Raw genomic sequence first — 26,306 nt, forward strand, 5'->3', positions numbered from 1 at the left:
ACTTCTAATTGGAATACCTTTAATTTATTCCTTATAATAACTTTTGATTGAAGTTCATTTTTTGGCAAGAAATTTTTCTTTTTGTTTTTACGTTAATTAAGAAGCTGTATACACGATGGCCTGGTACAAATTGCTTATGATGTACATTTTATTGAAAAACGTTCGTCCCTCGGCATGTCATGCAGATCATAATGTTAAAGTTGAAATGATGATTCCAGACCTCAGACCCGACGCCGACGGAGACACTGTCGCTGACATTTCAACGCACGGGCTAGGTACAATTAGTACTCAATTACAATTCAAGTGGCTTGCTTATAAAAAATACCAAAGAAACGTTCAGGTGGTTTTTTTTCATATAAACTCTACAGTAGCCAATTTATACTTTTTAAACCTGTTTAATTGTCTGTGTATGTTTATTTTTTCAGAATATGTGCATAGGCTGGATACACATGATCATAATGGAGACAAGAACTTTTCATTTGCTTCTTACTATCTAAACCACATGGTCCTCCAGGGCTCTCCCAAACAGTCCATTATATGGGGCTATGCACCATCTAGTGCTGTTGGACAAATGGTTACCATAATGATTGATCATGTGGCACACAACTTTTCTGTCCCTGTGATGCAAGATCAAACATGGGCTGCAAAGCTCGGTAGGTTTTAAGCACTATGTCTTGTTAACTTCTTGAATTAAACTAAATATTTAACTTGCTTTTCAATGTAAGAAAAAAACTAATAGTGGCATAACTATTTGGCACTATCTATCCTATCCCCCATCTTTCTGTCGGCCCATCCTATACTTCATCTGTAATGCATTAAGGTGTCATCATATTTAATTCGGGAAATATGTTAAGCATTACCTAAGGTCTGTAATGAACAAGACCAAAAACTCATATAATCTTGTATAAATATCCAGCAGTAGCAAATGTGATTAATATGAAAAAGAACACAAAAATAATTATACATGTATATCAATTCGTGATCTAACAAATCTACTCCTGTGTACTGCCATAAAATACATTTTTTTACATCCTCTTTCTATAAATGCAATATTTACCCTAATTTGCTTGCAAAATATTGTAATTCATGTGTGCATATTTTTTTTACTTGTTACTTTAGACGCCATGAATGCAGGAGGACCTCATACCATACAAGCTTCATTATCTGGCTCAGTGATCCAGCTGAGCGATGTATTGTTTGGAGACGTCTGGCTGTGCTCTGGACAGTCCAACATGCAAATGTCCATGATACAGGTTTTATCCAGTATTACATCTACCCTATTTCAACCAATCATTCATCAAATTGACTTTGGTTACTTAACACCAGTGAATAATGCCAACATAAGTAACTAGTACATGCTACCTTATGTTATGTTGAATTGTTTCCTACCCTTTTTATGCCCCCGGATCGATAGATTGGGGGTATATTGTTTTTGTCCTGTCTGTCGGTCTGTCTGTCTGCCTGCCTGCCTGCCGCCTGCCTGTCTGCCTGCCTGTCTGCCTGCCTGTCTGTCTGTCTGTCCAACACTTTAACCTTGGTTAAAGTTTGATAACTTTTGCAATATTGAACATACCAACTTGATATTTACCATGCATGTGTATCTCATGGAGCTGCTCATTTTGAGTGGTGAAAAGTCAAGGTCAAGGTTATCCTTCAAGGTCAAAGGTCAAATATCATTGTATTTTTCTTTCCTAAAACTTTAACGTTCGTTAAAGTTTTATCATAACTTTTTTAATATTGAACACAGCAACTTCATATTTGGCATGCATGTGTATCTCATGGAGCTGCACATTTGGTGTGGGGAAAGGTCAAGGTCATCCTTCAAGGTCAAAGGTCAAAAATTAAAAAAATCATTTTCCATTCAATCTCTTACTTCTCGTGGAGCTGCACATTTTGAGTGTGAAAGGTCAAGGTCAAGGACAACCTTCAAGGTCAAAGGTCAATATATAAAAAAACTTAAATTTTCATAACTTTTTTAATATTGAACACAGCAACTTCATATTTGGCATGCATGTGTATTTGTTGAGCTGCTTATTTTAAGTGGTGAAAGGTCAAAGACATCCTTCAAGGTCAAATGTCAAACATTTTAAAAATATATTTTTCATTTTTCCATTCAATTACTCACTTACTTCTTGTGGAGCTGAACATTTTGAGTTGTGAAAGGTCAAGGTCAACCTTCAAGGTCAATAGTCAAAAAATAAAAAAATAAAAATGTTCATAACTTTTTATGCCCCCGGATCGAATGATCGGGGCATATTGTTTTTGGCCTGTCTGTCTGTCATTCTGTCCCAAAACTTTAACCTTACAGTAAAGTTTTGCAATAACTTTTGAAATATTGAACATAGCAACTTGATATTTGGCATGCATGTGTATCTCATTGAGCTGCACATTTTTAGTGGTGAAAGGTCAAGGTCATTCTATAAGGTCAAAGTGTTTTTTTTAAAGCGACGCATTAGGGGTCATTGTGTTTCTGACAAACACATCTCTTGTTTCATTTTGTTTTAATTTATACGAAAGATCTTTTATAAACTCTTACAAAGCGAGAGTGCCACGCAACACTGCCAAACATGATACACAAATTTGAAGACAAGAATGGTGCTTGCCCTGTGTAGTCCAATCATTAATGTGCACTGCTGGACTCGAGTAAGCTTGTTGAAATTCAGTGTGTGGTTAGAGGGACCTAGGGAGCATATGCACCTTATTTCTGTTGTTTTTTTTTAGCTCACCTGAGCACAACGTGCTCATGGTGATCTATTGTTATCGCCTTTTGTCCGTTGTCCGTCATCCGTTGTGCGACCTCAACATTTGCCTTGTTCACTCTCTAGAGGCTACATTTATTGTCCAATCTTCATGAAATTTGGTCAGAAGATTGGTCTTAATGATATCTTGGATGAGTTCGAAAATGGTTACATTTGCTTGAAAACATGGCTGCCAAGGGGCGGGGCATTTTTCCTTATATGGCTATAGTAAAATCTTGTTAACACTCTAGAGACCACATGTATTGCCCAATCTTCATGAAATTTTGCTCAGAAGATTAATCCTAATAATATCTTGGACGAGTACGAAAATGATGCGGGTGGGTTGAAAAACATGGCTGCCAGGGGGCGGGGCATTTTTCCTTATATGGCTATAGTAAAACCTTGTTAACACTCTAGAGGCCATATTTATTGTCCAATCTTCATGAAACTTGCTCAGATGATTTGTCCCAATGATATCTTGGATGAGTTCAAAAATGGTAGCCTTAAATTGCTTGAAAAACATGGCTGCCAAGGGGCGGGGCATTTTTCCTTATATGGCTATATTAAAATATTGTTAACACTCTAGAGACCACATTTAGTGTCCGATCTTCATGAAACTTGGTCAGAACATTCATCCCAATGATATCTTGGGCGAGTTTGAAAATGATGCCGGTTGGTTGAAAAACATGGCCGCTAGGGGGCAGTGCATTTTTTCATATATGACTATAGTAAAACCTTGTTAACACTCTAGTTATGTTATAAAGTGCTGCTTTAATGTATTCTTACAATGAAGACAATGTTAAGTTAATATCCATCTATAGATTCTTAAAATTAAATAACACCATTAATTCATAACCTCTTTAAAATTATTTATTTAATTCAGTTGCCCAATCTTCATGAACTTGGGTCAGAACATTTGTTTCCTGTGTAGTGAAGTTTGGTTTTATTATGTCATTATTATGTACCATTAACTGTATTATTTAATTTTTCATAACACAGAATTTTCAAAATTAACAACTGTTTTAGTCATTATTACTTATGGTAAGCCTTTCAACTAAGAGATAGCTGAAAGAAAGACAACATGTACGCAATTTTGCATTAATTATCTCCCTTGTTTAACCTGCTTCATGTTTCCCAATCTATTTTAACCCTTTCAGTGCGGGAACCGAATTTTAAAGGCCTTTGCAAACAGTTTGGATCCAGATGAGACGCCACAGAACATGGCGTCTCATCAGGATCCAAACTGATTGCTATTCTGATAGTATTCTTTGAAAAAAAATCAAAGAAAATGCTAACTTTAGAAATTCTGCAGACGACATTTTAGCATACGACAAATTTCCCAGCATGCAAAGGGTTAACTTCTGCTCAAGAATTTGTTAGACCCCTTGGTTTCAAAACACTTAAAGAGTTCATACTTCAAAATGCATATTTTTTGTAGTATAATGACATTTTTGGCTAAGTTGTAATTTCTTGTGTAAATCTGTACTTATTGTTTTGTCACATTTGTTATCAGTTTGTAGCAAATTAATCTATAATGGGAACTATTACTGATAAGCCATCTTTGAGAAATTCCCTGCAGATATTTAACATTGCGGTGTGTAACTTTTTACCACTCAGCTTTCTTAGCCAGGTTGTGTCTGATACAGTTAGAAAACCAGCATGAGTTGCCCTGAACAAATTGATAATGACCACAGACTGACAGAATCATGATTTCAAGGTATTTAATTGCCCTCTCACTGAGCTTTATGCCAGATGTTAATATCAGTGGTCAGTAATACAAGCTAGTTGAAGTGTTTTATATATTTTATTTCACAGAAGGAGTATTAAATGCATGTTTTTAACAATTAACAAAAAATATGTAATTTAAATGGGAACTTCATATCGAAACAAGATTCAATAATAATTCACTTTATATAATCATATTTAAGATATGTTAACACATATCAAATGGATACTCTATGAAAACAATAAAGAAATAATTTCAATTATAAGTTTCTGGAGATAGAAATCAAAATCAGAATAACCTTCAAAGTCAAGATTTACCTTTCTTATTTGCAGAGTTCATTTATCAAGATTTAATCATTTTCAGGCTTTATGTATTAAAACGATGTCAGAAAATTTAAAAATATAACGGTAATGAATGATACACAATATTAATGAAATGAAATATAAAATCGATACATTTTCATATTTCTAAATTGTTAAGTGTAAAACAGCCTACTGTTGAATAATATGTTTATAAAATTATATTTAAGTAAACGGCAATACCTTTAGTTAATTGAATTACAACCAATCAGCGGTGTCATCCTGACCGGAAATAAGCGTTTGTAGAATAAATATTTCCGCATTACATAAGTGCTCACAAAGTAACAAAACCATAACCATCCTGTGACCGGTTCACTTGCGTAAGCAAACGAGACCGCAATTCCACACCTGGATACGACAGTTGAGTTCTAAAATGGTTTGGATTGGTAAAAAAACATGGCCGCCAGGGGGGGTCTTTTTCCGTATATTTATATAGTAAAAAAGCTTGTGAACACTCCAGAAGTCACATTTTTTGCCTAATCATCATGAAATTTTGTCTAACCATTAGCTATGTGGATGTCTCGGACGAGTTTGAAAATGGTCGTGATAAGTGGAAAAACATGGGCACCAGGTGGTGGGGCAGTTTTCTTTATATGTAGAAAAGTGAAAACATGTGAACAGTCTAGATGACACATTATCTTCATGAAATTTGGACATATCTTGGAAGAGTTCAAAAATGGTTTAAGTCTGTTAAAAAAAACATGGCCACCAGGGGGCCATTTGTTGTTCATTTTTCATGAAACTTGGTTAGAACATTATAGTGTTTCATTGATATCTTGGGCTGCAAAGAACAGGTCATTTCTTTTTACCTCAGGTGAGCGACTTTGGGCCTTTATTTATATAAATTTGGGGTTGTTACAGAAATAAGTAAAAACAAAAATCTGGATCCTGCCTTAACTGATAAGAACTTAAGCTATAGGTTAATGAAACTCTATGTGCGGATAGAGGACCATATTTGAAGTATGCATGTTGCTTCCTTTTGTGTGAGACCAAATTTTGGTTGCAACCAGTCTGTAGAAAACTGTAGATCCTGTTGTGACAAAGCTCTTTTTGTGTTTGATTTAGGTTGACAATAGCACAGAGGAGATAGAGGATACCATAAACTACCCAAACATCAGAGTGTTTGTTGTCAGTGATAAGATATCTACCATTCCCCTCTCTGATCTCTCCTCTGATGGGGGTATTCTCCTGCCGTGGTCTCTGCCATCACCAGGTTATCATTCACTGGGACTTTTTCTTTATAAAAAAGGGTTGTTTACTGCTGACATTTTAGTCATTGAAAATGTTTATAAGTTTCTGTATCAAATAAATATTATCCATAAGATACATATTGCAAATTTAGAATAAACTACAAAAATATTAAATGGAAGTATATTAGTTATAATATCTTCTAGATTGTGAAGTGTACAAGATTCTTGTGTTCTTTTTTCCCATTATAAATATGCCATTTAAATGATGTCATAAAACTATATTCTAAACTCAAAACACAATTTAAACTGTATCCTTTGTGTTTTTCAGCCACCATTGGTGGGCCTCCATTCCAGTATTTCTCTGCTGTCTGCTGGTTGTATGGGAAGTACTTGTATCAGCATCTACAGAAACCCATAGGTGAGGGAAAAATACATTTACTAAAGTGTGTAGAAACTTAAATCTAAGTGAAACTAGATGAACCAGCATCTACAGAAACCTGTAGGTAAGTTGATTTTACTTGTACCAGTATCTACTTAAACCAAAGGTGATTGGAACACACATGAAACATGATGTACAGAAGCCAAATAGTGAGTTAAACTTACCTGTCACAGCATTTACAAAAATCCATAGGTACATTTGTAATTGGAACCCATGTGTACCATTATCTACAGAAACACATTAGTAATTAAACGTACGTGTACCATCATCTACAGAAACACATTAGTAATTAAACTTATGTGTACCATCATCTACAGAAACACATTAGTAATTAAACTTATGTGTACCATCATCTACAGAAACACATTAGTAATTAAACTTACATGTACCATAATCTGCAGAAAAACATTAGTAATTAAACTTATGTGTACCATCATCTACAGAAACACATTAGTTATTAAACTTAAGTGTACCATCATCTACAGAAACACATTAGTAATTATACCTACATGTACCATCATCTACAGAAACACATTAGTAATTATACTTATGTGTACCATCATCTACAGAAACACATTTGTAATTTGAACTCATGTGTACCATCATCTACAGAAACACATTAGTAATTATACTTATGTGTACCATCATCTACAGAAACACATTAGTAATTAAACTTATGTGTACCATCATCTACAAAAACACATTAGTAATTAAACCTACATGTACCATCATCTACAGAAACACATTAGTAATTACATGTATACTTATGTGTACCATCATCTACAGAAACACATTTGTAATTTGAACTCATGTGTACCATCATCTACAGAAACACATTAGTAATTAAACTTACATGTGCCATCATCTACAGAAACACATTTGTAATTATACTTATGTGTACCATCATCTACAGAAACACATTAGTAATTAAACTTACATGTACCATCATCTACAGAAACACATTAGTAAATATACTTATGTGTACCATCATCAACAGAAACACATTAGTAATTAAACTTACATGTACCATCATCTACAGAAACACATTAGTAATTAAACTTATGTGTACCATCATCTACAGAAACACATTAGTAATTAAACTTACGTGCACCAGTGCTGTGGACTATAAATGTGGAGATCTTATGTTCCAATGGTTTCCAGGCTAGATATTATTTGTAGGTATTGGTAATTGGTTTTGGGGGAGGGGGCCCGACCAGGACCGGGTGCGGGATGGGTCTATCCTCCCAAATTTTATTTATTTTGTTGAATTTTAATTCTTAATTTTTGTGATATAAATAATGGAATTTAACAAGTAAATGTTGGTGTGAAATTCAATTGACACTATACACATGGCATACTAGTATATGATCATCAATGCAATATAGTCAGTGTGTCTCTTATTTTTTAACACACTTAATTTTACATTTCAGTATATTTTCCGTACCCAAGGTACATTTAATTATACTTAAGAGTGCCCGGGGTACATTTAAGCAGTACCCAAGCTGACAATGACCTATCAAGCCTTTTTTTTCTCTAAAATTTCTTACACCTGTAGTATTTCAATATTTTTATGCCCCCGGATCAAAAGATCGGGGGTATATGGTTCTGGCCTGTCTGTCTGTCATTGTGTCAGTCAGTCATTGTATGTGTGTGTCACAAAACTTTAACCTTGGTTAAACTTTTATAACTTTTGCAATATTGAAGATAGCAACTTCATATTTGGCATGCATGTGTATCTCATGGAGCTGCACATTTTGAGTGGTGAAAAATAAAGGTCATTGTCATCCTTCAAGGTCAAATATCATTGTTTTTTTCTTTGATATTTGGCATGCTTGTGTATCTCATGGAGCTGCACGTTTTGAGTGGTAAAAAGTCGAGGTCAAGGTCATCCTTCAAGGTCAAAGGTCAAATAGCATTGCATTTTTTAACTTTTTAATTATTGTACATAGCAACTTGATATTTGGCGTGCTTATGTATCTCATTGAGCTGCATGTTTTGAGTGGTAAAAAGTCGAAGTCAAGGTCATCCTTCAAGGTCTAAGGTCAACTATTATTGTATTTTTTTACCTTTTTATGCCCCCGGATCGAAAGATCGGGGGTATATTGTTTTTGGCCTGTCTGTCTGTCTGTCACTGTGTCAGTCAGTCATTGTATATGTGTGTCCCAAAACATAAACCTTGCTCATAACTTTTGCAATATTGATGATAGCAACTTGATATTTTGTATGCATGTGTATCCCATGGAGCTGCACATTTTGAGTGGTGAAAGGTCAAGGTCATCCTTCAAGGTCAAAGGTAAAAAAAAATCAAAGCGGCACAATAGGGGGCATTGTGTTTCTGACAAACACATCTCTTGTTTTTTCTAAATTTTCGGACACAAAATTGTATTATTATTTTGAAGTGTCTGAAAACTTAAAGTAATTACGGCATATGAACTAAAGTAATTACGGCATATGAACTAAAGTAATTACGGCATATGAACTTACGTCCTTGAACTAGAAAATGCCATAAAAGCATAAAATGTCCTGCATGATAAGCCAAGATGACTCTTTACAAACATGGATTTAGTCTAGTTAGGGAAACACAGTACATATGTTTTTATGCTTACAGGTCTGATAGACACAACATGGGGTGGTACACCTGTAGAGGCATGGTCCGCACCAGAGGTCCTCGAGAAATGTGGGGTGACACTTTCAAAGCCAAGGTGGGACCATGTTATATAGTCTCAATCAACACATGTTACAAATTGCAACCTTATCATCTGATTTGTTCTACTACAAGGCACACTGTAGAAAACCCATTGTACCACTGATATCACGAGTTTGTTAATTATGTCCTGTTTATTTAAGTAAATATTTTACTACCTGAGAAGAACCATGTAAATTAGAAAAGGGTTTCTCAAGCTTGTAAGCATTTTAATGAAGTTTTTGTGTAATTGCTTATTATTTTGTTGTACAATATAGCCATTCTGTTTATGTTATTAAGTGACAACAAAGCGGCCTCAAGTTATGATGTGTTGTCTGGTCCAACCGACTCCTCTGTTCTTTGGAATGGCATGGTGCACCCTCTCCTCAACATGACCATTTATGGGGCCATCTGGTACCAGGGTAGGTTCCACACCACTAACAATTAGTACATTTTGTGCCCGAGTATGAACACTCTGACCATTTATTATGCTACCTGAAAGAATGGGCCATACATTTGCCTCTTTGTCCGTCCATACAAAGCTCAATTTTGAAGGACTTAAGTTTGCCTGGGTCTTAAACGAATTTTTGCTGATAATTGTTTCCGTCCAATTCACATTTGTCTGTCTTTCTGTTTGTGCATCATCAGTCCATTTGTCTGTCCTTCTGTCCATCACATTTTTCTTTGCATGTAATGTTTCATACACTAATGCTATGAATTTGATAAAACTTAATATGCAGCATCCACATAGGCCTGTCACGTGCATCGTCAGTTAAACAAATTTCCTGGGAGTTGTTGCCCTTTGACTATTTATACATCATTTTTTGTTTCCACAACACAAATCAGACAGGTCATTAGGTTCAAATTAGTTTTCCTGTTGTTATTGCCCCTTGAATATCATTTCATTTCCAATCTATTAAACAACAAAGTGAATCATCAAGAAGAATCTATCCTTTTTTTTCTGTTCTTTTGCATCTTTGTGCAGTATCAATTTTAGCACAAATATGCAAGACCAGACTATATTCAGTTTTTGAGACCATTTAATGGATACAGTATTTTGTGGAAGTGACTGTAGTATTATTTTGAGTTTTCCTTTAAGAGGATGTCATTTTACGATATCAACATAACGTTTTATTTCAATTCATGGATCTACAACTAAAATAAACCAGATTGTAAATTAGTATTTACTTCTGGGGAGATAAATGCAGTTATTCATCATTTTGTTATTAGCAAAAAATAAGATTTTAAGCATAAATGAACTATATCGTATTGATCTTTAGATGGATAGCAACAAAAAAACGAGGAAAACTGGGCATAATGCATGTGCGTAAATTGTCGTCCCAGATTATAATCAGGGACGACACTTTCCGCCTAAACTTTATTTTCTGTAAGGAGGGACTTCCTTGAAACTAAAAATGCCATTAAAGCGGAAAGTGTCATCCCTGATTAGCCTGTACGGACTGCACAGGCTAATCTGGGACGACACTACGCACATGCATTAAGCCCAGTTTTCTCAGAATGCGGCTCACATAATCATTTCAGGTGAGAGTAATGCTGCCTATAACAGGGACCTGTACAACTGCACATTCCCAGGAATGATTGATGACTGGAGGAAGAAGTTCCATACAGCCAGTGACACTGATGCCACATTTCCTTTTGGATTTGTTCAAGTATGTCCAATTAAAATGGGAAAATGTGGGTTAATGCATTTTTGTAATGTATCGTCCCAGGTAAGCCTTTGTGAACTGCGCAAGCTAATATGGGCTAATAGATACACATATACGGTGAGCCCTGTTTATTTCAAAGAATGGCCAAAATATTCGATACAGTTAAGGTTAAAATGTTATGCCATTCTCAATGTAACCTTGACGGTTTAGCATTAAAGTTATGTTACGCAAGAGATAGGATGATGATCAATTTATAATTTTTAAGTTTGGACAATCTTTTATATATTTTTAATTGTCATTTCCATGTATTCAGCTGGCTCCGTTTGAGGCAGACTACAGTGTATCATCTGGCTTCCCAGATATTCGCTGGCACCAGACAGCAGACTACGGCTATGTCCCCAATCATCGTCTGCGTAATGTCTTCATGGCGGTTGCCATGGATCTACCTGATTTCCTTTCTCCATATCAAAGGTATGAAAACAGTGAATGTCCTTGTATAGTTTAGTTGAAAACTTTATGTTTTAGTTTGATTTAATACAAAAATTAAGGCTTATTCTGGATTTTTGTAATTCCGTCTTGCCGAGTTTTTGTTTGTGCGGGACGGTATACTGACTTCTGGTGTCAACATAAACAATGAGAAAAAACTACTGCTGCATCTTTGAATGTCTTGATTTGAGCAGCAGAATCAGAAAATTTTCTGAAAAAAAGTAAATTAACAGAGGACTTATACACACAAAAGACTTGGTAAGATCAAAAACCAGGAAGAATTTGATTCAAAAGTCGTATATACATGTTTGTTTGGACCACTTTCTGTTGACCTAAACAAACTTTAAAATGAGAATATACGTCGGCGAAGAATTCGATTTATAACAGCATGAAAGAAAGCAGCGTACATTGAACAGCCCCTTTCAGGACTGTTAAAACACTCTGTCTGTATTAGATCATGATGGATTTTTAACATGAATTGGGGCAGACAGTTCTTATCTAAACAAATAAACATCTTGTTTGGAAGGAGGAATTTTGATATCGTTGTATGCTTGCCAGACCAACTTAAACTGTCAACAATGTTGACATTAGTTAAAGAGTGAACTACAGTGTTCTTAAAAATACATCTTCTATTGTAGTAAAATAACATCACTTCCAACAGCCATGCTGTTGGGCTAGCTCTTTAGCAACGCAGTAAGAGTTTCTAGTTACCACTCAGGAGACCCTGATTTTTCACTTTACTTTTATGCAAAATTATAATGTTACAATATAATCATGATAATGGAGTTTATTTTACTTCATTGTGACAATGATGTTTATTTAGACTCTTGAAATGTGTCAATTTAAATTATCGTAAAATCAATAATATAATTATGGACAAGCGCCCAGTGAAACCCTTGAAATATTAAAATTACACTCATTTGTTATAGTCTTCATGCAATCCTTGATGGCATGATGAGTATATAGAATGAATATTACTTGGTTTTTAATTGTGTAAATTTTTATTTTCCCTGTAAAATAATACATACATACAAGAATTGCTTATAGTTATATGAATTTCATATATTAATTTAGCGTTTCATATACAGAGTATTTCGTGTACAGCTACTTGATTGGTACATACCAGGGGACAAAAATTCCACTCGTCCGCTCGTATTGACGAGTGAAATCTTGAAAGGACGAGTGAATTTCCCTAAAGCTCTCGTCCTACAGGACGAGTGAAAAAAAGCTGATGTTAAAAAATGAATTTTCTGACCAGTAAGACTATTTTTCATTTAATAAAATCATTTTCTAAAAGCATATCTATTCAGAAAGTAGAATGCGAATGAACCGGAAATTGTAATTGTAAATTTCATACAGCAGGTGCGCGTTGTTATGCGAGACTTGTGTCCTGAGTAAATATTGGCTTTTTGGTGTAAGCTTTGCGCGTACATGTTGACAGGGAACCATGCGACTGCAGTCACTGTTAGTATTGACTTTAAAAGAATTATTTAAGCGCGAAGTACGGTTTTAAACCAGATTTAAACCAGTCTGAATTTCGTTTGAAAAATGTCTGACATACGAGCGTTCTTAAAAGGGGGCGGGGGCGATTTTTTAAACGTCCGAAACGGAAAGCACGCGAGCATTAGAAAAAATTATTTATTTTGTGTTCCTCATAAATAAAGTAACTTATTTCACTGCTTAGCAGTGATATACTTTAGGAAATTTGATAAGTCATATCAGCCCTTTGCAATCTTTATTTCACTCATATTTGAAGGACGAGTGCGTGTGTTTGCAGGACGAGTGAAAATTTTAATGCACTCGTCCTGCAGGACGAGTGCAGTTTATGAATATTTTTGTCCCCTGCATACAAAAAATTGTCTACATACATTATTATACAATCCTTTTTTTTTCAAAAATTGCACACAAAACTACCTTTCACATACAAACTAAATTAAGTGTGAATGTAAGTATGTATATCATTTATCAATGAAATAGTGCACCTAAGAAAAGTAACTAGTACGTGCTGAATTACATTGTGTAAAATAAACTGTTAATGCAGATTTTACACAATACTTGTGTGATGGACAGTATTTATATTAAGCGTTATGATTGGTCTTCTTTTACAAAAAATCTTAACAACACATTTAACAATTTGGGGAGTTAATGGACAGTACCAAACCAAGTGCATAGTAATTTCTACTTCATTATTAAAGAATGTACATAGATTATTGGCAGCAATTTCGTTTTGAACAGAAGAGATATTGTTCCCAATATTCTGTGGACTATTTTGCACCGCACCGCGCTTCGTTGTGTGAGGAACAATTTTTGAAGCACGTAAAATCTGCTCAAAATCAATAAAATGACTACCTTGATTGGTTTGCAGGAATCTGGTATTGTCCTCGTATGTTTCCTCAAGAGTTTCCCCTTGCTTCCTTTTTCTGTAGAGAGCCAATTCCAAAGATTACTCGAGATAAAAATTGTACAAGTTTTTTGGCGATCTGAACGCAAGCATAGGCAGATTGCAAAAGGAGGAATGATGTAATATCACGTGGTACGGAAAATGTGTAATTCTATTACATCAGCAACTTTCAAATGCCTTAATATTAACCCACTGGAAATGAAATCCTAATCATAAAGATAGCAGATGAATAAGGCACTTGCTTAATAGGTCATCTCTATCTTTTCTGGGCACACAATCTTTTATTTTGAAGGATAGCTGTACTAGAAGAAGAACTCGGTAAATTAGCACAGTCACTGGACAATGAAAATAAACAATATAACACTGAACTATGAAAAATCACAAACAACACTCTCACACAGTATTCTGACGAACAATATTTAAACCACAAAATAGTTTAGAACAATATTATTAAATTTTATCAATTGTAAATTCAAGAAATTTACACTAAACTGATATAAAAAATACAATTAAAACAAATGTTTCCAGAAACTGATAGTTAAGTGTTACAGTGACAGAAGAATGTCAATCAATATTTAAACTAAACACACATTAATACTGGATAGGAATCAATAAAAATACCTTATCGAAACAGAAAAAATGTTGGATATCAATTGAATAATGAAACAGGCAGAGTTTTTTAAGCAGAAAGCTATTATCACAATATCTGAACTAATGATAAAAAATTTTGGGTCGCAAAATTATATGGCAAGGCAGAATCAAAATACAAGTGTGAACAAACCGTTAATATAGGTATATCAATCCACGAAAACATACTTTGATATGTAAATTTAAATTAAAATGAACTTTACATATCCTGATTTTAGCGATCTGAGGTACAGAATGTCATTTCGTTTGGTTTGTTAACCTGGTTTGCTCGTACCATCCTGAATTTTTAGCGAGGCTGTTTTCGGAGAAAACCTGAGCTATTGTCATAGCCAGCTTGTCGTCCGCCGAAGGCGTCGTGCTAAAACCTTAACATTGGCCATAACTTTTTAAATATTGAAATTAGCACCTTGATATTTGGCATGCATGTGTATCTCATGCAGGTGCACATTTTGAGTGGTAAAATTTCAAGGTGAACATCATCTTTCAAGGTCTAGGGTCGAAAAAACAAAGTCAAGAGCAGTAATAAGCTTTAAATGGACATAGTTATCTGACCTGCCCACGTATATATTTTTGTTAAATAAATCAAAGCCGCGCAGTAGGCGGCATTGTGTTTCTGACAAACACATTGTGGTAAAAGGTCAAGGTCATCCTTTACGGTCTACGGTAAAAAATACAGATTTAAGGGAAGTAATAAGCTTTAAAAAGGGAGAAAAGTATTCAATATTGAACATGGCCACTTAATATATGTGGCATGCATGTGTATCTCATGGAGCTGCACATTTTGAGTGGCGAATCTACAGTCACGGTAGTGGCTTTTAATTATTTGCTACTAAAAATAGAGATTTGTTACAGACAATTATTTTCTATGGAAGTAATTTATATAATTATAAATCTCATATTATATATTTCCTTACCAAGAATTGAAGTTCTTTTCACAGTTACTGTACAGATTTATTATTTTGATTATTTATAACCCAAATGATTGATTTGTTAAAGTTTTTTTTTAAATGATATAACTATAATTTCTTTGATGTTCATTACATACCTGTGGACTTATGTCCATAGATACATGATCAATTCTGTTTATGATCTCTCTTAAACCACAGGCCTTGGTTGTCAGTGATGTCTGACATGGTCATAATTGACTGTGAGACCCTCCCCCCCCCCCAGTTGGATTTGACAAAATTCAAGGGAAGTAATAACTTTTAAAGGGAGATGATTTCTATACCTGCCAAATGATAAATAGAAATTGTATTTTAATGCGGTGCAGTAGGGGGCATTGTGTTTCTGACAAACACATCTCTTGTTGGGTCACTAGGTCAAAGGTCATGGTCACTGTGACCTCTAAAAAAAAAAAATTGACAAGCTTTCGCAGCTGAGCGTGGCACCCGTTATGCGATGCTCTTGTTAGTGCATATTCTCATAATCATTGACCTCTTTGTAACCTCTTTGTAACCAACTTTGATTTATGATTACAATTCAACTTATTGTATTTAATTATGCAAAAACTATTTCATAAACACTCACTCTATTGAAAAAACAGTTGTTTTCGGTATCTAAAACTGTTCAAGCAAAAACAGGTTGTAACTAGTCATCCCCTATAAGATCCAAAGTTGCTGAGATGCTTAGCTCATGATCTCAAAGCTGGACAACAGTTTGTGGAAAATGAACTTCCATTTTATTTTGCTAATGCTTATCATTAAATTACTTTTATCCAAAATATAGCTTTGTTGCAACGGGTAACAAATGTCTGTTTTTAAAAACATAAACACACATACACAAAACTACTCTTTTGTAACGCATAATATGTTTATATCTATGAAAACAACAAACCCTTTCTTTTCACAAAACAACGTTTACAACCCTTGCTTATTATAACGTTAATACCACTCAGGTGAGTGACCCAGGGCCACCATGGCCCTCTTGTATATTTATCATAGTTTATTTGAAATTATTTGTAGTTTTGAAATTATTAATTGTTACCATTATAATATTGCAATGGTTTCATGTCAGCATTCACCCGCGGTTCAAACAGGATATTGCTGCTAGACTCACCCTGGCCAGTTTGGCGGTGGCATACAAGCAAGACGTGTCATACCAGGGCCCTTATCCCGTACATGTGATCATCTCCAGGGAGCCTCCATACAAGTTCACGCAGATTGTGGTTGAGTATACCATGGGCCTCAACCAGAAATGGCTGGATGGCTATGAGGTGGGTTTTTATCCCCCGGAAGGAGGGCATATAGTGATCAGACAGTCTGTCTGTCTTTCTGTCACACTTTGCATTTAGGTTTCGCATTGAGGTTTCAAAAATGCTCTTAACTTCTATGTCGCTTCAGATAGCAACTTGATGTTTGGCATGCATATGTATCTCATGGAGCTGCACATTTTGAATAATGAAAGGTCAAGGTCATCCTTCAAGGTCAAAGGTCAAATATATGGCTTCAAAGCGGCGCAGAAGGTGGCATTGTGTCTCCTTGTTTCAGTATACTTTGCTGCCTTCAGCAAGAGCAGACCCTAGGTTTCATGTGTTTAAGAAGAGGGTTGACTCTTCGTTTTCTTAATTGGCCACATGTTGTTGCTCATTCGGTCGGGATACATGGTTGGGCGGACAGGTGTCAGAAGGTGACAGTTGTCGAAGTTTTCATACTACAACTTCAGACTGAGCCAAGATATTTCAATGACACTTCAGATGAAGAAGTCAGCTAGTGAACAAAAATCATTTCAGATTTTTGAACAAATGTGATGAAACGTCATTCTTGCTTCTTTACGTCAAAACACACTGTGACGCAAAATAAAAAAGTTGGTTTCTTATCATTAACTGAAAAAGAGATCAATCATTTGAATTTTGTTTTCGTTTGTACCTGTTTAACAGAATATAGCTTGCTTTTGTCTTCAATTCATGTAGATTATCAGTCTGATTCCTCTGTAATTCATGGCATGAATAAGTTATTTGCTGAAACGTTGCTGCAGTTTTTTTGTCTGCATTTAAGTTACTTCAGTTTATTAGGATTTATACATTTTTGGTTTCACTAAAAATGTATTAAAATACAGTCAAATATTTAAGTATTAAAACTTAACTTAAATACAGAATAAATTCAAATCATGAACTTAAATGAACCAGTTTTATTTGAGCCTTGTTCTGAGAAAACTGGGCTTAATGCATGTGCGTAAAGTGTCGTCCCAGATTAGCCTGTGCAGTCCACACAGGCTCGTCAGGGATGACACTTTCCGCCTAAACTTGATTTTTGGTAAGGAGGGACTTCTTTGAAACTAAAAACACAATAAAAGCGGAAAGTGTCGTCCCTGATTAGCCTGTGCGGACTGCACAGTCTAATCTGGGACCACACTTTAGGCATATGCATTAAGCCCAGTATTCTCAGAACGCTGCTCATTTAGATATTCTCCCAGCCTGTGCCTGCTTGTGTTACAGATTTGCTGTGCATTCACGTCTCCTCCAGTGTGTCAGCAAGGACAATCATGGTGGTTACCTACAGCAACAGTGCAAACCTATAACAGAGGTACTGTGAACATCTTCATTATATCTGTCATAACTTGTAAATACATATGAGTCGCGTTCTGAGAAAACTGGGCATAATGCATGCTCATAAAGTGTCGTCCCAGATTAGCCTGTGCAGTCTGCACAGCCTAATCAGGGACGACATTTTCCGCTTTTATGACATTTTTTGTTAAAATGAAGTCTCTTCATAGCAAAAATCCAAATTAGGCGGAAAGAGTCGTCCCTGATTAGCCTGTGTGGACTGCATAGGCAAATCTGGGACGACACTTTACACACATGTATTATGCCCAGTTGTCTCAGAACACGACTTATATGAGCTGCACTCTGGGACCATGGGGTTTAATGCATGTTTAATGCATGTGCGTAAAGTGTCGTCCCAGATTAGCCTGTGCACACTTTGCAACAAGACTGAACTTTTTTTTAGAAGAGACTTCGTGTAAATGCACTTAAGCCCCTTTGTTCAAGAGTGACTTTCATATATATTTGGTTTCATTTGTGTATACCTCTCGACTAGAATGTCCATTACTTATTATGTTTTATTAGGATATGTGTTCAGGCATTGTACATTTATACAAAATTACTGACTAATCCTCCAGATATTTTACCTTGAGAGAAAGTACAAGTCTGAAAAGTGCGTTTGTGTTTCTTCTCATCTCAGCTATTTTACTATTTCCATATCGTCGGCTCCGTGCGAAAATGTCGTAACCAGAAAATTGTAACTTTTCAGGAACTGGAAAAAAATTCAGTACTTTTTTAATAGCTGCTGAAATTAGGAAATATTTGTCAAATGGTCATCTTTAACATTATTTTTCATATTTTTATGTTTGAAACTGCTGTATTTTGCTTTGTCTTTAAATATATCGAGATAAGATAGTTTCTCAGAGACAATTAACACAATTCATATGAAACATTAAGATACGCCAGATACGACATTTTTTAAGGGGTTATATTTGAAGTTTTTTCCTCAAGATATGTAATTATCCTTGCTTCTTGAATGCGTATTTCCATATATCTATACGTTCTTTGTGTTCATATCTGTCAGATTGAAGCGTAGATGTATAAAAATACAAATAATCACATTTTAAACGTTTATTTGACATTTTTTTATGTCAACATACTTATCACACTAACTGGGAAATCGTTACTGCACAAAGGATGAAAATAAATTGTGTGATAAATCAAATCGTCAAAGAAATCAAAGAAAACATGTTCATGTTATTAATTTTTTAAAGTGAAACAATATTTATAAAAAAATGTTTTGACTATGAGATAAAACAATTTAAACACATCTTTTGCTCGGTACTCTGTTACACTGTGACATTGAACGTAACAAATTATCCTATTTCAACAGCGTATTTCTTGTTTTCCCATGTCACATGTCCATACTATTCACGAAGGAACTCTGATACCTATCATGGTGTTGTATATATATGGACCACTCATGTTAAAATAAGCGAATAGTGATTCAAGTGCGTGATTGGTTAAAACGTCGACGGAAGAAAATGATACCGTAATAAATCATTTAATTCAAAATGAACTTTTAATAAAAGCATGCGCATGCTATCGCGTCACAGTGATACATGTATGTCCACAACAAGAACCTGTAGACTATCATCATAGAAAGTAACACACAAAGATATATTTGGACATTATCTAAAGTTGCCACAACATACCTTTACAGATCTTGTGACCAATTATCTGCGCGAAATAGCAGTATGCATAAAAAGTAACAACAGCTATTTCAAAATTGTGTTACAGCACTCTGTTTATAGAAGTCTAAAGTAAAATGAAAACATTAAGCGATAAAATGGGAAACTGTACTTATTAATTCCAAACCTATAATAAGCAAAACTAATTCCATTTAGTTGGCTTGTAGAAAGTGATAACAAAAAAGTTCATAACATTAATGCTTCGAAAATTAAGTGTCTAGATCATAAGAAAATCTATAAAATCTATCGAAAACGTTTTTTTTTACTTTTGCGCAATCACGAAATACTGTATAGTGTAATAATACACAAAATACATTTTACAAATCAGATGCAATAAAATGTAGGAAGTCAAAAGCATGGAATACATATCAAACCTTGATAATAACATCAAACATTTCACTGTTATGGAATATAGTTTCCAACTTCGGATTTCAACCAGACAGTCTAACAACCACTTATTAAGCGCAATCGATCGTGGACTTGCATGTTTAAAATTGATGCATGTCTGTCGGATCGAAATTCGTTGGCGAAATCATTATTCCGTTACAAATGTCATCAATTTACTTTTTAGTTGTTACTTCACAATACACATGTTAGCACATTGTACTATATAATGTGAACTCCTGACAGTCATGTTTTCTATCTTTATGTTGTGTGCAAAAGACTGCCATAAAATCCATGGAAATCCTTTGGTATAACAGACTTTAACTGCATCAGGTGCAGATATTTTGCTTTTTTTTATTGGAAGGCTGTTGCTGTATAGGTTTACAACCAGGTCTATGTCTGAAACATGTACCGGGCGTGTTCTAACACTTCTGGCTTTTGGGATGTCGATGAAGTCGGAATCATCATGGTTTAACTTAAATTGGATCTTCCTTTTCGGCAAGTATTTCAATATTCCTATATCAGTCACAACTGGTGCTCCAAATCCAGTTCTCGGGCGTATTGATGGGTAATAGGCAAGTTCATCATATCTCTTGAAGAACGTGTGGTCCACATACCGTACCTTGTATGGTGTTTTGCGACATGCGGCTGAAATCATGTCTACGTACATTTGCGGAACGTAAATTGCTTGTTTTCTTATTTTGCGTTCAATACACAAGTGAACACTGTCACACTCCATTTGAGTGTGACCTCTTTCAAGGTACTTTTGATATATCAACACATTTTTTCTAGTTGCCCAAAGCAACATGGCGTTGGCTATGGTTGTATTACGGTTTTGATATGTACAACCGTCGCTATAAATTATAATTTCTTTAACCTCCAGAAGATCAATACTATCAAGATAATCAATCACACATGTCGCAAAGATGTTAGCATTAAGTTCGCCTCTACCTTCATACCAGAAATAGTTCTGAGCTTCTTGGGTAACTAAATCATACAGTGTAAAGTTATGACAGGAGAGTTTCATTTTGTAGTAGAGACTACTAGCCTCTAAACGTTGGCATATCAATAGGCTCTGTAGATCCATACATATTACTTTAACACTTGGGTCATTCTGCGCTCTTTCCTTATCTGAATGTTTGCTCTGCCTGGCTTCGTCTTTCAATTTTATATGAAGCTGGTAATCTTCGTTGTCGACGTTTCCAGCTATATGTTCACAGCATTTATTGCACTGGTCCTTTTTTGGTTTCCATAACGATAAGTTCATTTGTTCGAACAGTTCAAAAAAGCCAGTTTTGTGATAAGGTGATTTTCCTTCTTTTGCCATGAAACTTCTATACTCGCAAAACACATTATTTTTGCTTTCAAATAAAGGTTCTAGGTATTTCTTCTTAGAAGAAGCCCTGCAATAATGTGACTCGAGTTTTGGAATATTATTCAGATATTCTCTGGCCGACTCTTCACACTTCTTGTATTCGTCCTTAGCACCCCCATTATCTTTTTTCTCAGTATTTGGTATGCCACTTTCTGAATCATTCAGCCAGTTGTAAACTGTTTTCTCCCCTATACCCAATGTTGTTGTAAACATACTCTTACAAACTGGGATTCTGTCACTTCTTTTTGTCAGATAGTACCTGTACGAAAAAGTTCCTTCTGCTTGACGAAGGTGTTCCTGTCTTTCTTTCCATTACCTCAACCTTTTCCACGTGGTTAATTACGTACAATTTCTTTTGTTTCCAATCCATGTTTTTCCAAAACTTATCAAAAATCATCGTTCTGTGTTCATCATCTACGTTTGGACATTGTCTTGTTTTGCTGGTTTGAGTGCATTTTTTCCCACAATTTCTTGGACAAAGCAATCGTCCAGCACATTCAACGCAATACGATTTCACACCTTAATCTTTATCTTTCAACGCCCCTAAATACTGTTTGCCTTTCATTAGTTTCTTCTTTTGAACTTCTCTTTTGAAATGATCTTTCCGAACTTGTTTTCTTTTGGAACCTTAACTTTCAGTAACATTAGTTTCTATAAATTCTTCGTGATCAATTTCATTGTTGTCCATAGTGTAGTCATCTGTATCTGAGCTTCGGGGATCAGGGTCTTTCCAATCTGGGTCTGCTACGTCGTCGTCATTATCAAATGATATATCAGAAGGTTCATCGTTATCCGATAGGTGGTTGTTATTGTTAATATCAAGTTTTGTAGCAATTAACATTTCATCATCATTTCCAAGTTTTGTCTCGACAAAGATGGGTTCTTTTCTGGTTTCATTTGTTTCAGAAGTTGATTTATCAATTTCAGTGAACTTGTCTTTTTTGTAGCTTGTAGATTGGCGTTCCTCAATGTTTGGCCCCTGTATAGTGAAACTTCTCCTCTCTTACCTAGTATCGTCAGTATTAAAATTAGGCTCAGACTGTTTTTTCAAGGCCAGATTTACTAAGATTCTACCTCTAGAAAACATCTTTACTTTCAATTTCTGTAAAAATGTAAAGACAATTGTTTGTTGCGTATATTTACTACTCTGTTAAGCGACATCTCATCTTCTTGACTCACCAGTGTTAAGTGAAAATGCAACAACTTTGGTTTCAGTATTTGTGAACAATGTTGAATGGTTAATGGAATCCCTGATGTATCCAACACCGTAAAGTCAATGGTTCACATATAGAAACGATTGTTTCAGATGTAATGTTTGTGAAGGACACATACAGGTGATCTAAATTTTGCAAAGACAAAATCACTCCAAAGTCTTCATCCACCAAATTTCTGCATTCTGATAGATTTAGTATTTCAATGTTTGGCAGAAATGGAAGGAAACACAAAGTTGATAATCTACACTCAGTAAGGTCCAACCAATACAACCGTCTTGCATTACAGAGTTCTTTAACAAACAATCTATATTTGCGGAATGAAAACGTAATTGAGCTCAAGGAATAAGATTTTCTAAGAATGCGACTGAATGTTTCAGAATGTTTTGTAAATCTTTCACAGATAGCTCAAGCTGATGGTCCATAGAAAAGTGCCTCCATAAAATTGAATTAGTATGTACTATTTCGTGAAATCTCCTGTTTGTCAATGCTATACTTTGAAGTAGTTCGTGCAAATCCAAAGAGCGAAAAATTTGAACTAAAATGAATTCGGGTCGGTTACCCAATGCAGCCATCTGAAACAGCCATGATCCTGAAAAATAAAATATTATTAAATACGAGGGCCTACTTTACGGCGACACGTTTAGTCACGAAATAACACAGACGTGCATTTGATATAATTATATTTTAAAGTTAATAGCATTGTCGTTAAAAAGAAATAATCTTTAATCACGATAGATTTAAGTTTCTGTTTCAACAATGTGTTCAGACTTTAGTAATGTACCATGTAATAGTAATGTGATATATAAAGCAAACATCAAAAGACGCCCGAGACCTTACAAACAGACGGATGCACACATATGTAAAATTAACAAGTTCAATGTATGCACATGTTAGAAAACAAAAAAGACAAACACATCTGTTAGCATGTAAGTCATAAAAAGTAATTGTTCGAAAAGGTCGTATCTTGTTTATTTTGTTGACTGGAGAAGATAAGACATTTCACTTCATCATTATTATACAACAAATCTGCAATTATATATTCATTCTCTCGGTTGAATCAAATAAATTCATTATTTTACGAGTTAAAAAGAAGAAACAGCATGCAAAATGTAATAAATATTTTTTTAATACAGCGAAAACGTGTTGCAATGTATATGTTCATGTTTTTTTAACAAATTTTCCATCAAATACAGTAACATTTGGTGAATAAGTGTTAATAAATACATACACCACATATAAAGAATACTTACATTAGCTGTTATTCCAAAATGAATTAACATTACACAGAATCGATCACCGGCACTGTGAACAGATCAAGATATGACTTTTTGATGGACAAGTACGGCATCCAATGAAAAATTCCCAAAAAATCACATGGTCGTTGCTTAAGCGTCTGGTTGGCTAGGAGTTTAGACATTTTCGCACGGAAAGCAGGTTTTTATCATCACCGTGATATTGTCAAAATCAGTTTTAGCCCCAAAATCTAGTAACGACATTTTCGCACGGAGCCGACGATATGTTAGAAAGTCATTTTTTGATATAGTGAATAATAGGTTGGTTTCGAATACGTAATTATTTAGTTGATTTGCATGGCTTAGAGAACTCTCACCATTACCCTTTGCAGATGGCCCACATTGGTTTGTGACGAGCAAATCAAGTTACTTGTATTGGACTTTTACCAGTCTTTTTTTCTGTGTTTTTTTTTACTAAAAGAAAATGGCAGAAGAGCATCATACACATAATAATTGTTACAAAATACATTAAGAAAAATGGCATCAGTATACAAGGTAAAATTGCTGCTCAGTTTTATACAACAGGGTTTTATTAAGTGAATGCGGACGTGAAAATGGTATACATTTGTTTTTATGCCCTTGAAGGAGGGCATATAGTGATCGGACTGTCCGTCTGTCCGTCACACTTTGCGTTTGTTTTCGTAAAATGCTCATAATTTCTATGTCGCTTCAGATAGCAATTTCATATTTGGCATGCATGTGTATATGGACAAGGCCTTTCCATACGCACACAAATTTTGACCCCTGTGACCTAGAACTTAGGGTCTGCGTTTAGGTTTCGAAATCTGTGTTTAGGTTTAGAAAAAAGCTCATTACTTCTATCAAGCGTTTATAGGGGGCATAAGTCATCCTATGGTGACAGTTCTTGTTGTTATTTTAGGAAACATTACAGAGAGTTACGCCTTCCAGTGTGACCTTGAGAACGTTGTAGGCATACGGTATGCATGGAGGCAGACGCCATGTCCCTTCAAGAACTGTGCCATATATGGGGTGGACAACGACCTTCCCATGCCACCCTTTACATACCATGACAGGGGCTTTGTGAAACAATCAATAGGAGATGGGCGATACAAAGTGCTTATCAAATAGAACTTTAAGTCGAAATATGTGTTCTGCTGAAATGCAAGTCAGTGAGCATGTTTCTATGCAGGCTTTTGAGATATTTTGTTTGTTGCTTTATCATTGATTAAATACATGTTGTTGTTTGTAAATGTGATCTGATTTTTTTTAGCTCATCTATTTTTTGAAAAAAAATTATGAGCTATTGTCATCACCTTGGCGTCGGCGTCGGCGTCGGCGTTGGCGTCGGCGTCCGGTTAAGTTTTGCGTTTAGGTCCACTTTTCTCAGAAAGTATCAATGCTATTGCATTCAAACTTGGTACACTTACTTACTATCATGAGGGGACTGGGCAGGCAAAGTTAGATAACTCTGGCGTGCATTTTGACACAATTATGTGCCCTTTTTATACTTAAAAAATTGAAAATTTTGGTTAAGTTTTGCGTTTAGTTCCACTTTTCTCAGTAAGTATCAATGCTATTGCATTCAAACTTGGTACACTTACTTACTATCATGAGGGGACTGGGCAGGCAAAGTTAGATAACTCTGGCATGCATTTTGACAGAATTATGTGCCCTTTTTATACTTAGAAAATTGACAATTTTGGTTAAGTTTTGTGTTTAGGTCCATTTTATTCCTTAAGCATCAAAGCTATTGCTTTCATACTTGCAACACTTACTAACTATCATAAGGGGACTGTGCAGGCAAAGTAATGTAACTCTGACTGGCATTTTGACAGAATTATGTGCCCTTTTTATACTTAGAAAATTGAAAATTTGATTAAGTTTTGTGTTTAGGTCCACTTTATTCCTACAGTATCAAAGCTATTGCTTTCATACTTGCAAGATTTATGAACTATCATAAGGGGACGGTGCAGGCAAAGTTATGTAGCTCTGACTGGCATTTGGACGGAATTATGGGCCCTTTATACTTAGAAAATTTAAAATTTGGTTAAGATTTATGTTTTGGTCCACTTTACCCCTAAAGTATCATAGATATTGCTTTCATACTTGGAACACTCACAAACTATCATAAGGGTACAGTAAAAGGACAAGTTGCATAACTCTGGTTGTCATTGTTATGGAATTATGGCCCTTTTTTGACTAAGTAACTTTTAATATATGGTTAAATTTTGTGTTTCGATCCACTCGAAGTATCAAGGCTATTGCTTTCAAACTTCAAATACTTACATGCTATCATGAGGTTACTGTACCTGGCAACTTGAATTTTACTTTGACCTTTGAATGACCTTGACTCTCAAGGTCAAATTATTAAATTTTGCTAAAATTGCCATAACTTCTTTATTTATGATTAGATTTGATTGATACTTTGATGAAACTACTCTTACCTCACATACCACAATAGACTTCACCCAAACCATCCCCCGTGCCCTCCCCCCCCTCCCCCTCCCCCCCCCT

The 26,306-nt window shown here is 35.2% G+C and overlaps 1 protein-coding gene across 1 annotated transcript; it reads left to right on the plus strand.

The window, feature by feature from the left end:
- LOC127841127 (sialate O-acetylesterase-like) lies at positions 1-25,042 on the plus strand. The gene is made up of 12 exons (XM_052369694.1): positions 1-275; positions 426-653; positions 1,120-1,253; positions 5,889-6,036; positions 6,342-6,431; positions 9,061-9,154; positions 9,436-9,557; positions 10,678-10,805; positions 11,116-11,273; positions 16,351-16,549; positions 17,771-17,858; positions 24,712-25,042. The coding sequence occupies exons 1-12, from the start codon at positions 116-118 to the stop codon at positions 24,918-24,920; spliced, it is 1,758 nt and encodes a 585-aa protein (XP_052225654.1). The 5' UTR covers positions 1-115; the 3' UTR covers positions 24,921-25,042.
- Positions 25,043-26,306: the final 1,264 nt, after the last annotated feature.

The sequence above is a fragment of the Dreissena polymorpha genome, chromosome 1 (genome assembly GCF_020536995.1).
Source record: "Dreissena polymorpha isolate Duluth1 chromosome 1, UMN_Dpol_1.0, whole genome shotgun sequence".
Lineage (NCBI taxonomy): Eukaryota > Metazoa > Mollusca > Bivalvia > Myida > Dreissenidae > Dreissena > Dreissena polymorpha.

Bases quoted from the DNA above. Each gene is read 5' to 3' on its own strand.
- LOC127841127 (XM_052369694.1), top strand. From the start codon at position 116: ATGGCCTGGTACAAATTGCTTATGATGTACATTTTATTGAAAAACGTT. The intron at 654-1,119 runs GTAGGTTTTAAG...TTGTTACTTTAG, and splicing joins AACATGGGCTGCAAAGCTCG to ACGCCATGAATGCAGGAGGA. The intron at 6,037-6,341 runs GTTATCATTCAC...TGTGTTTTTCAG, and splicing joins GTGGTCTCTGCCATCACCAG to CCACCATTGGTGGGCCTCCA.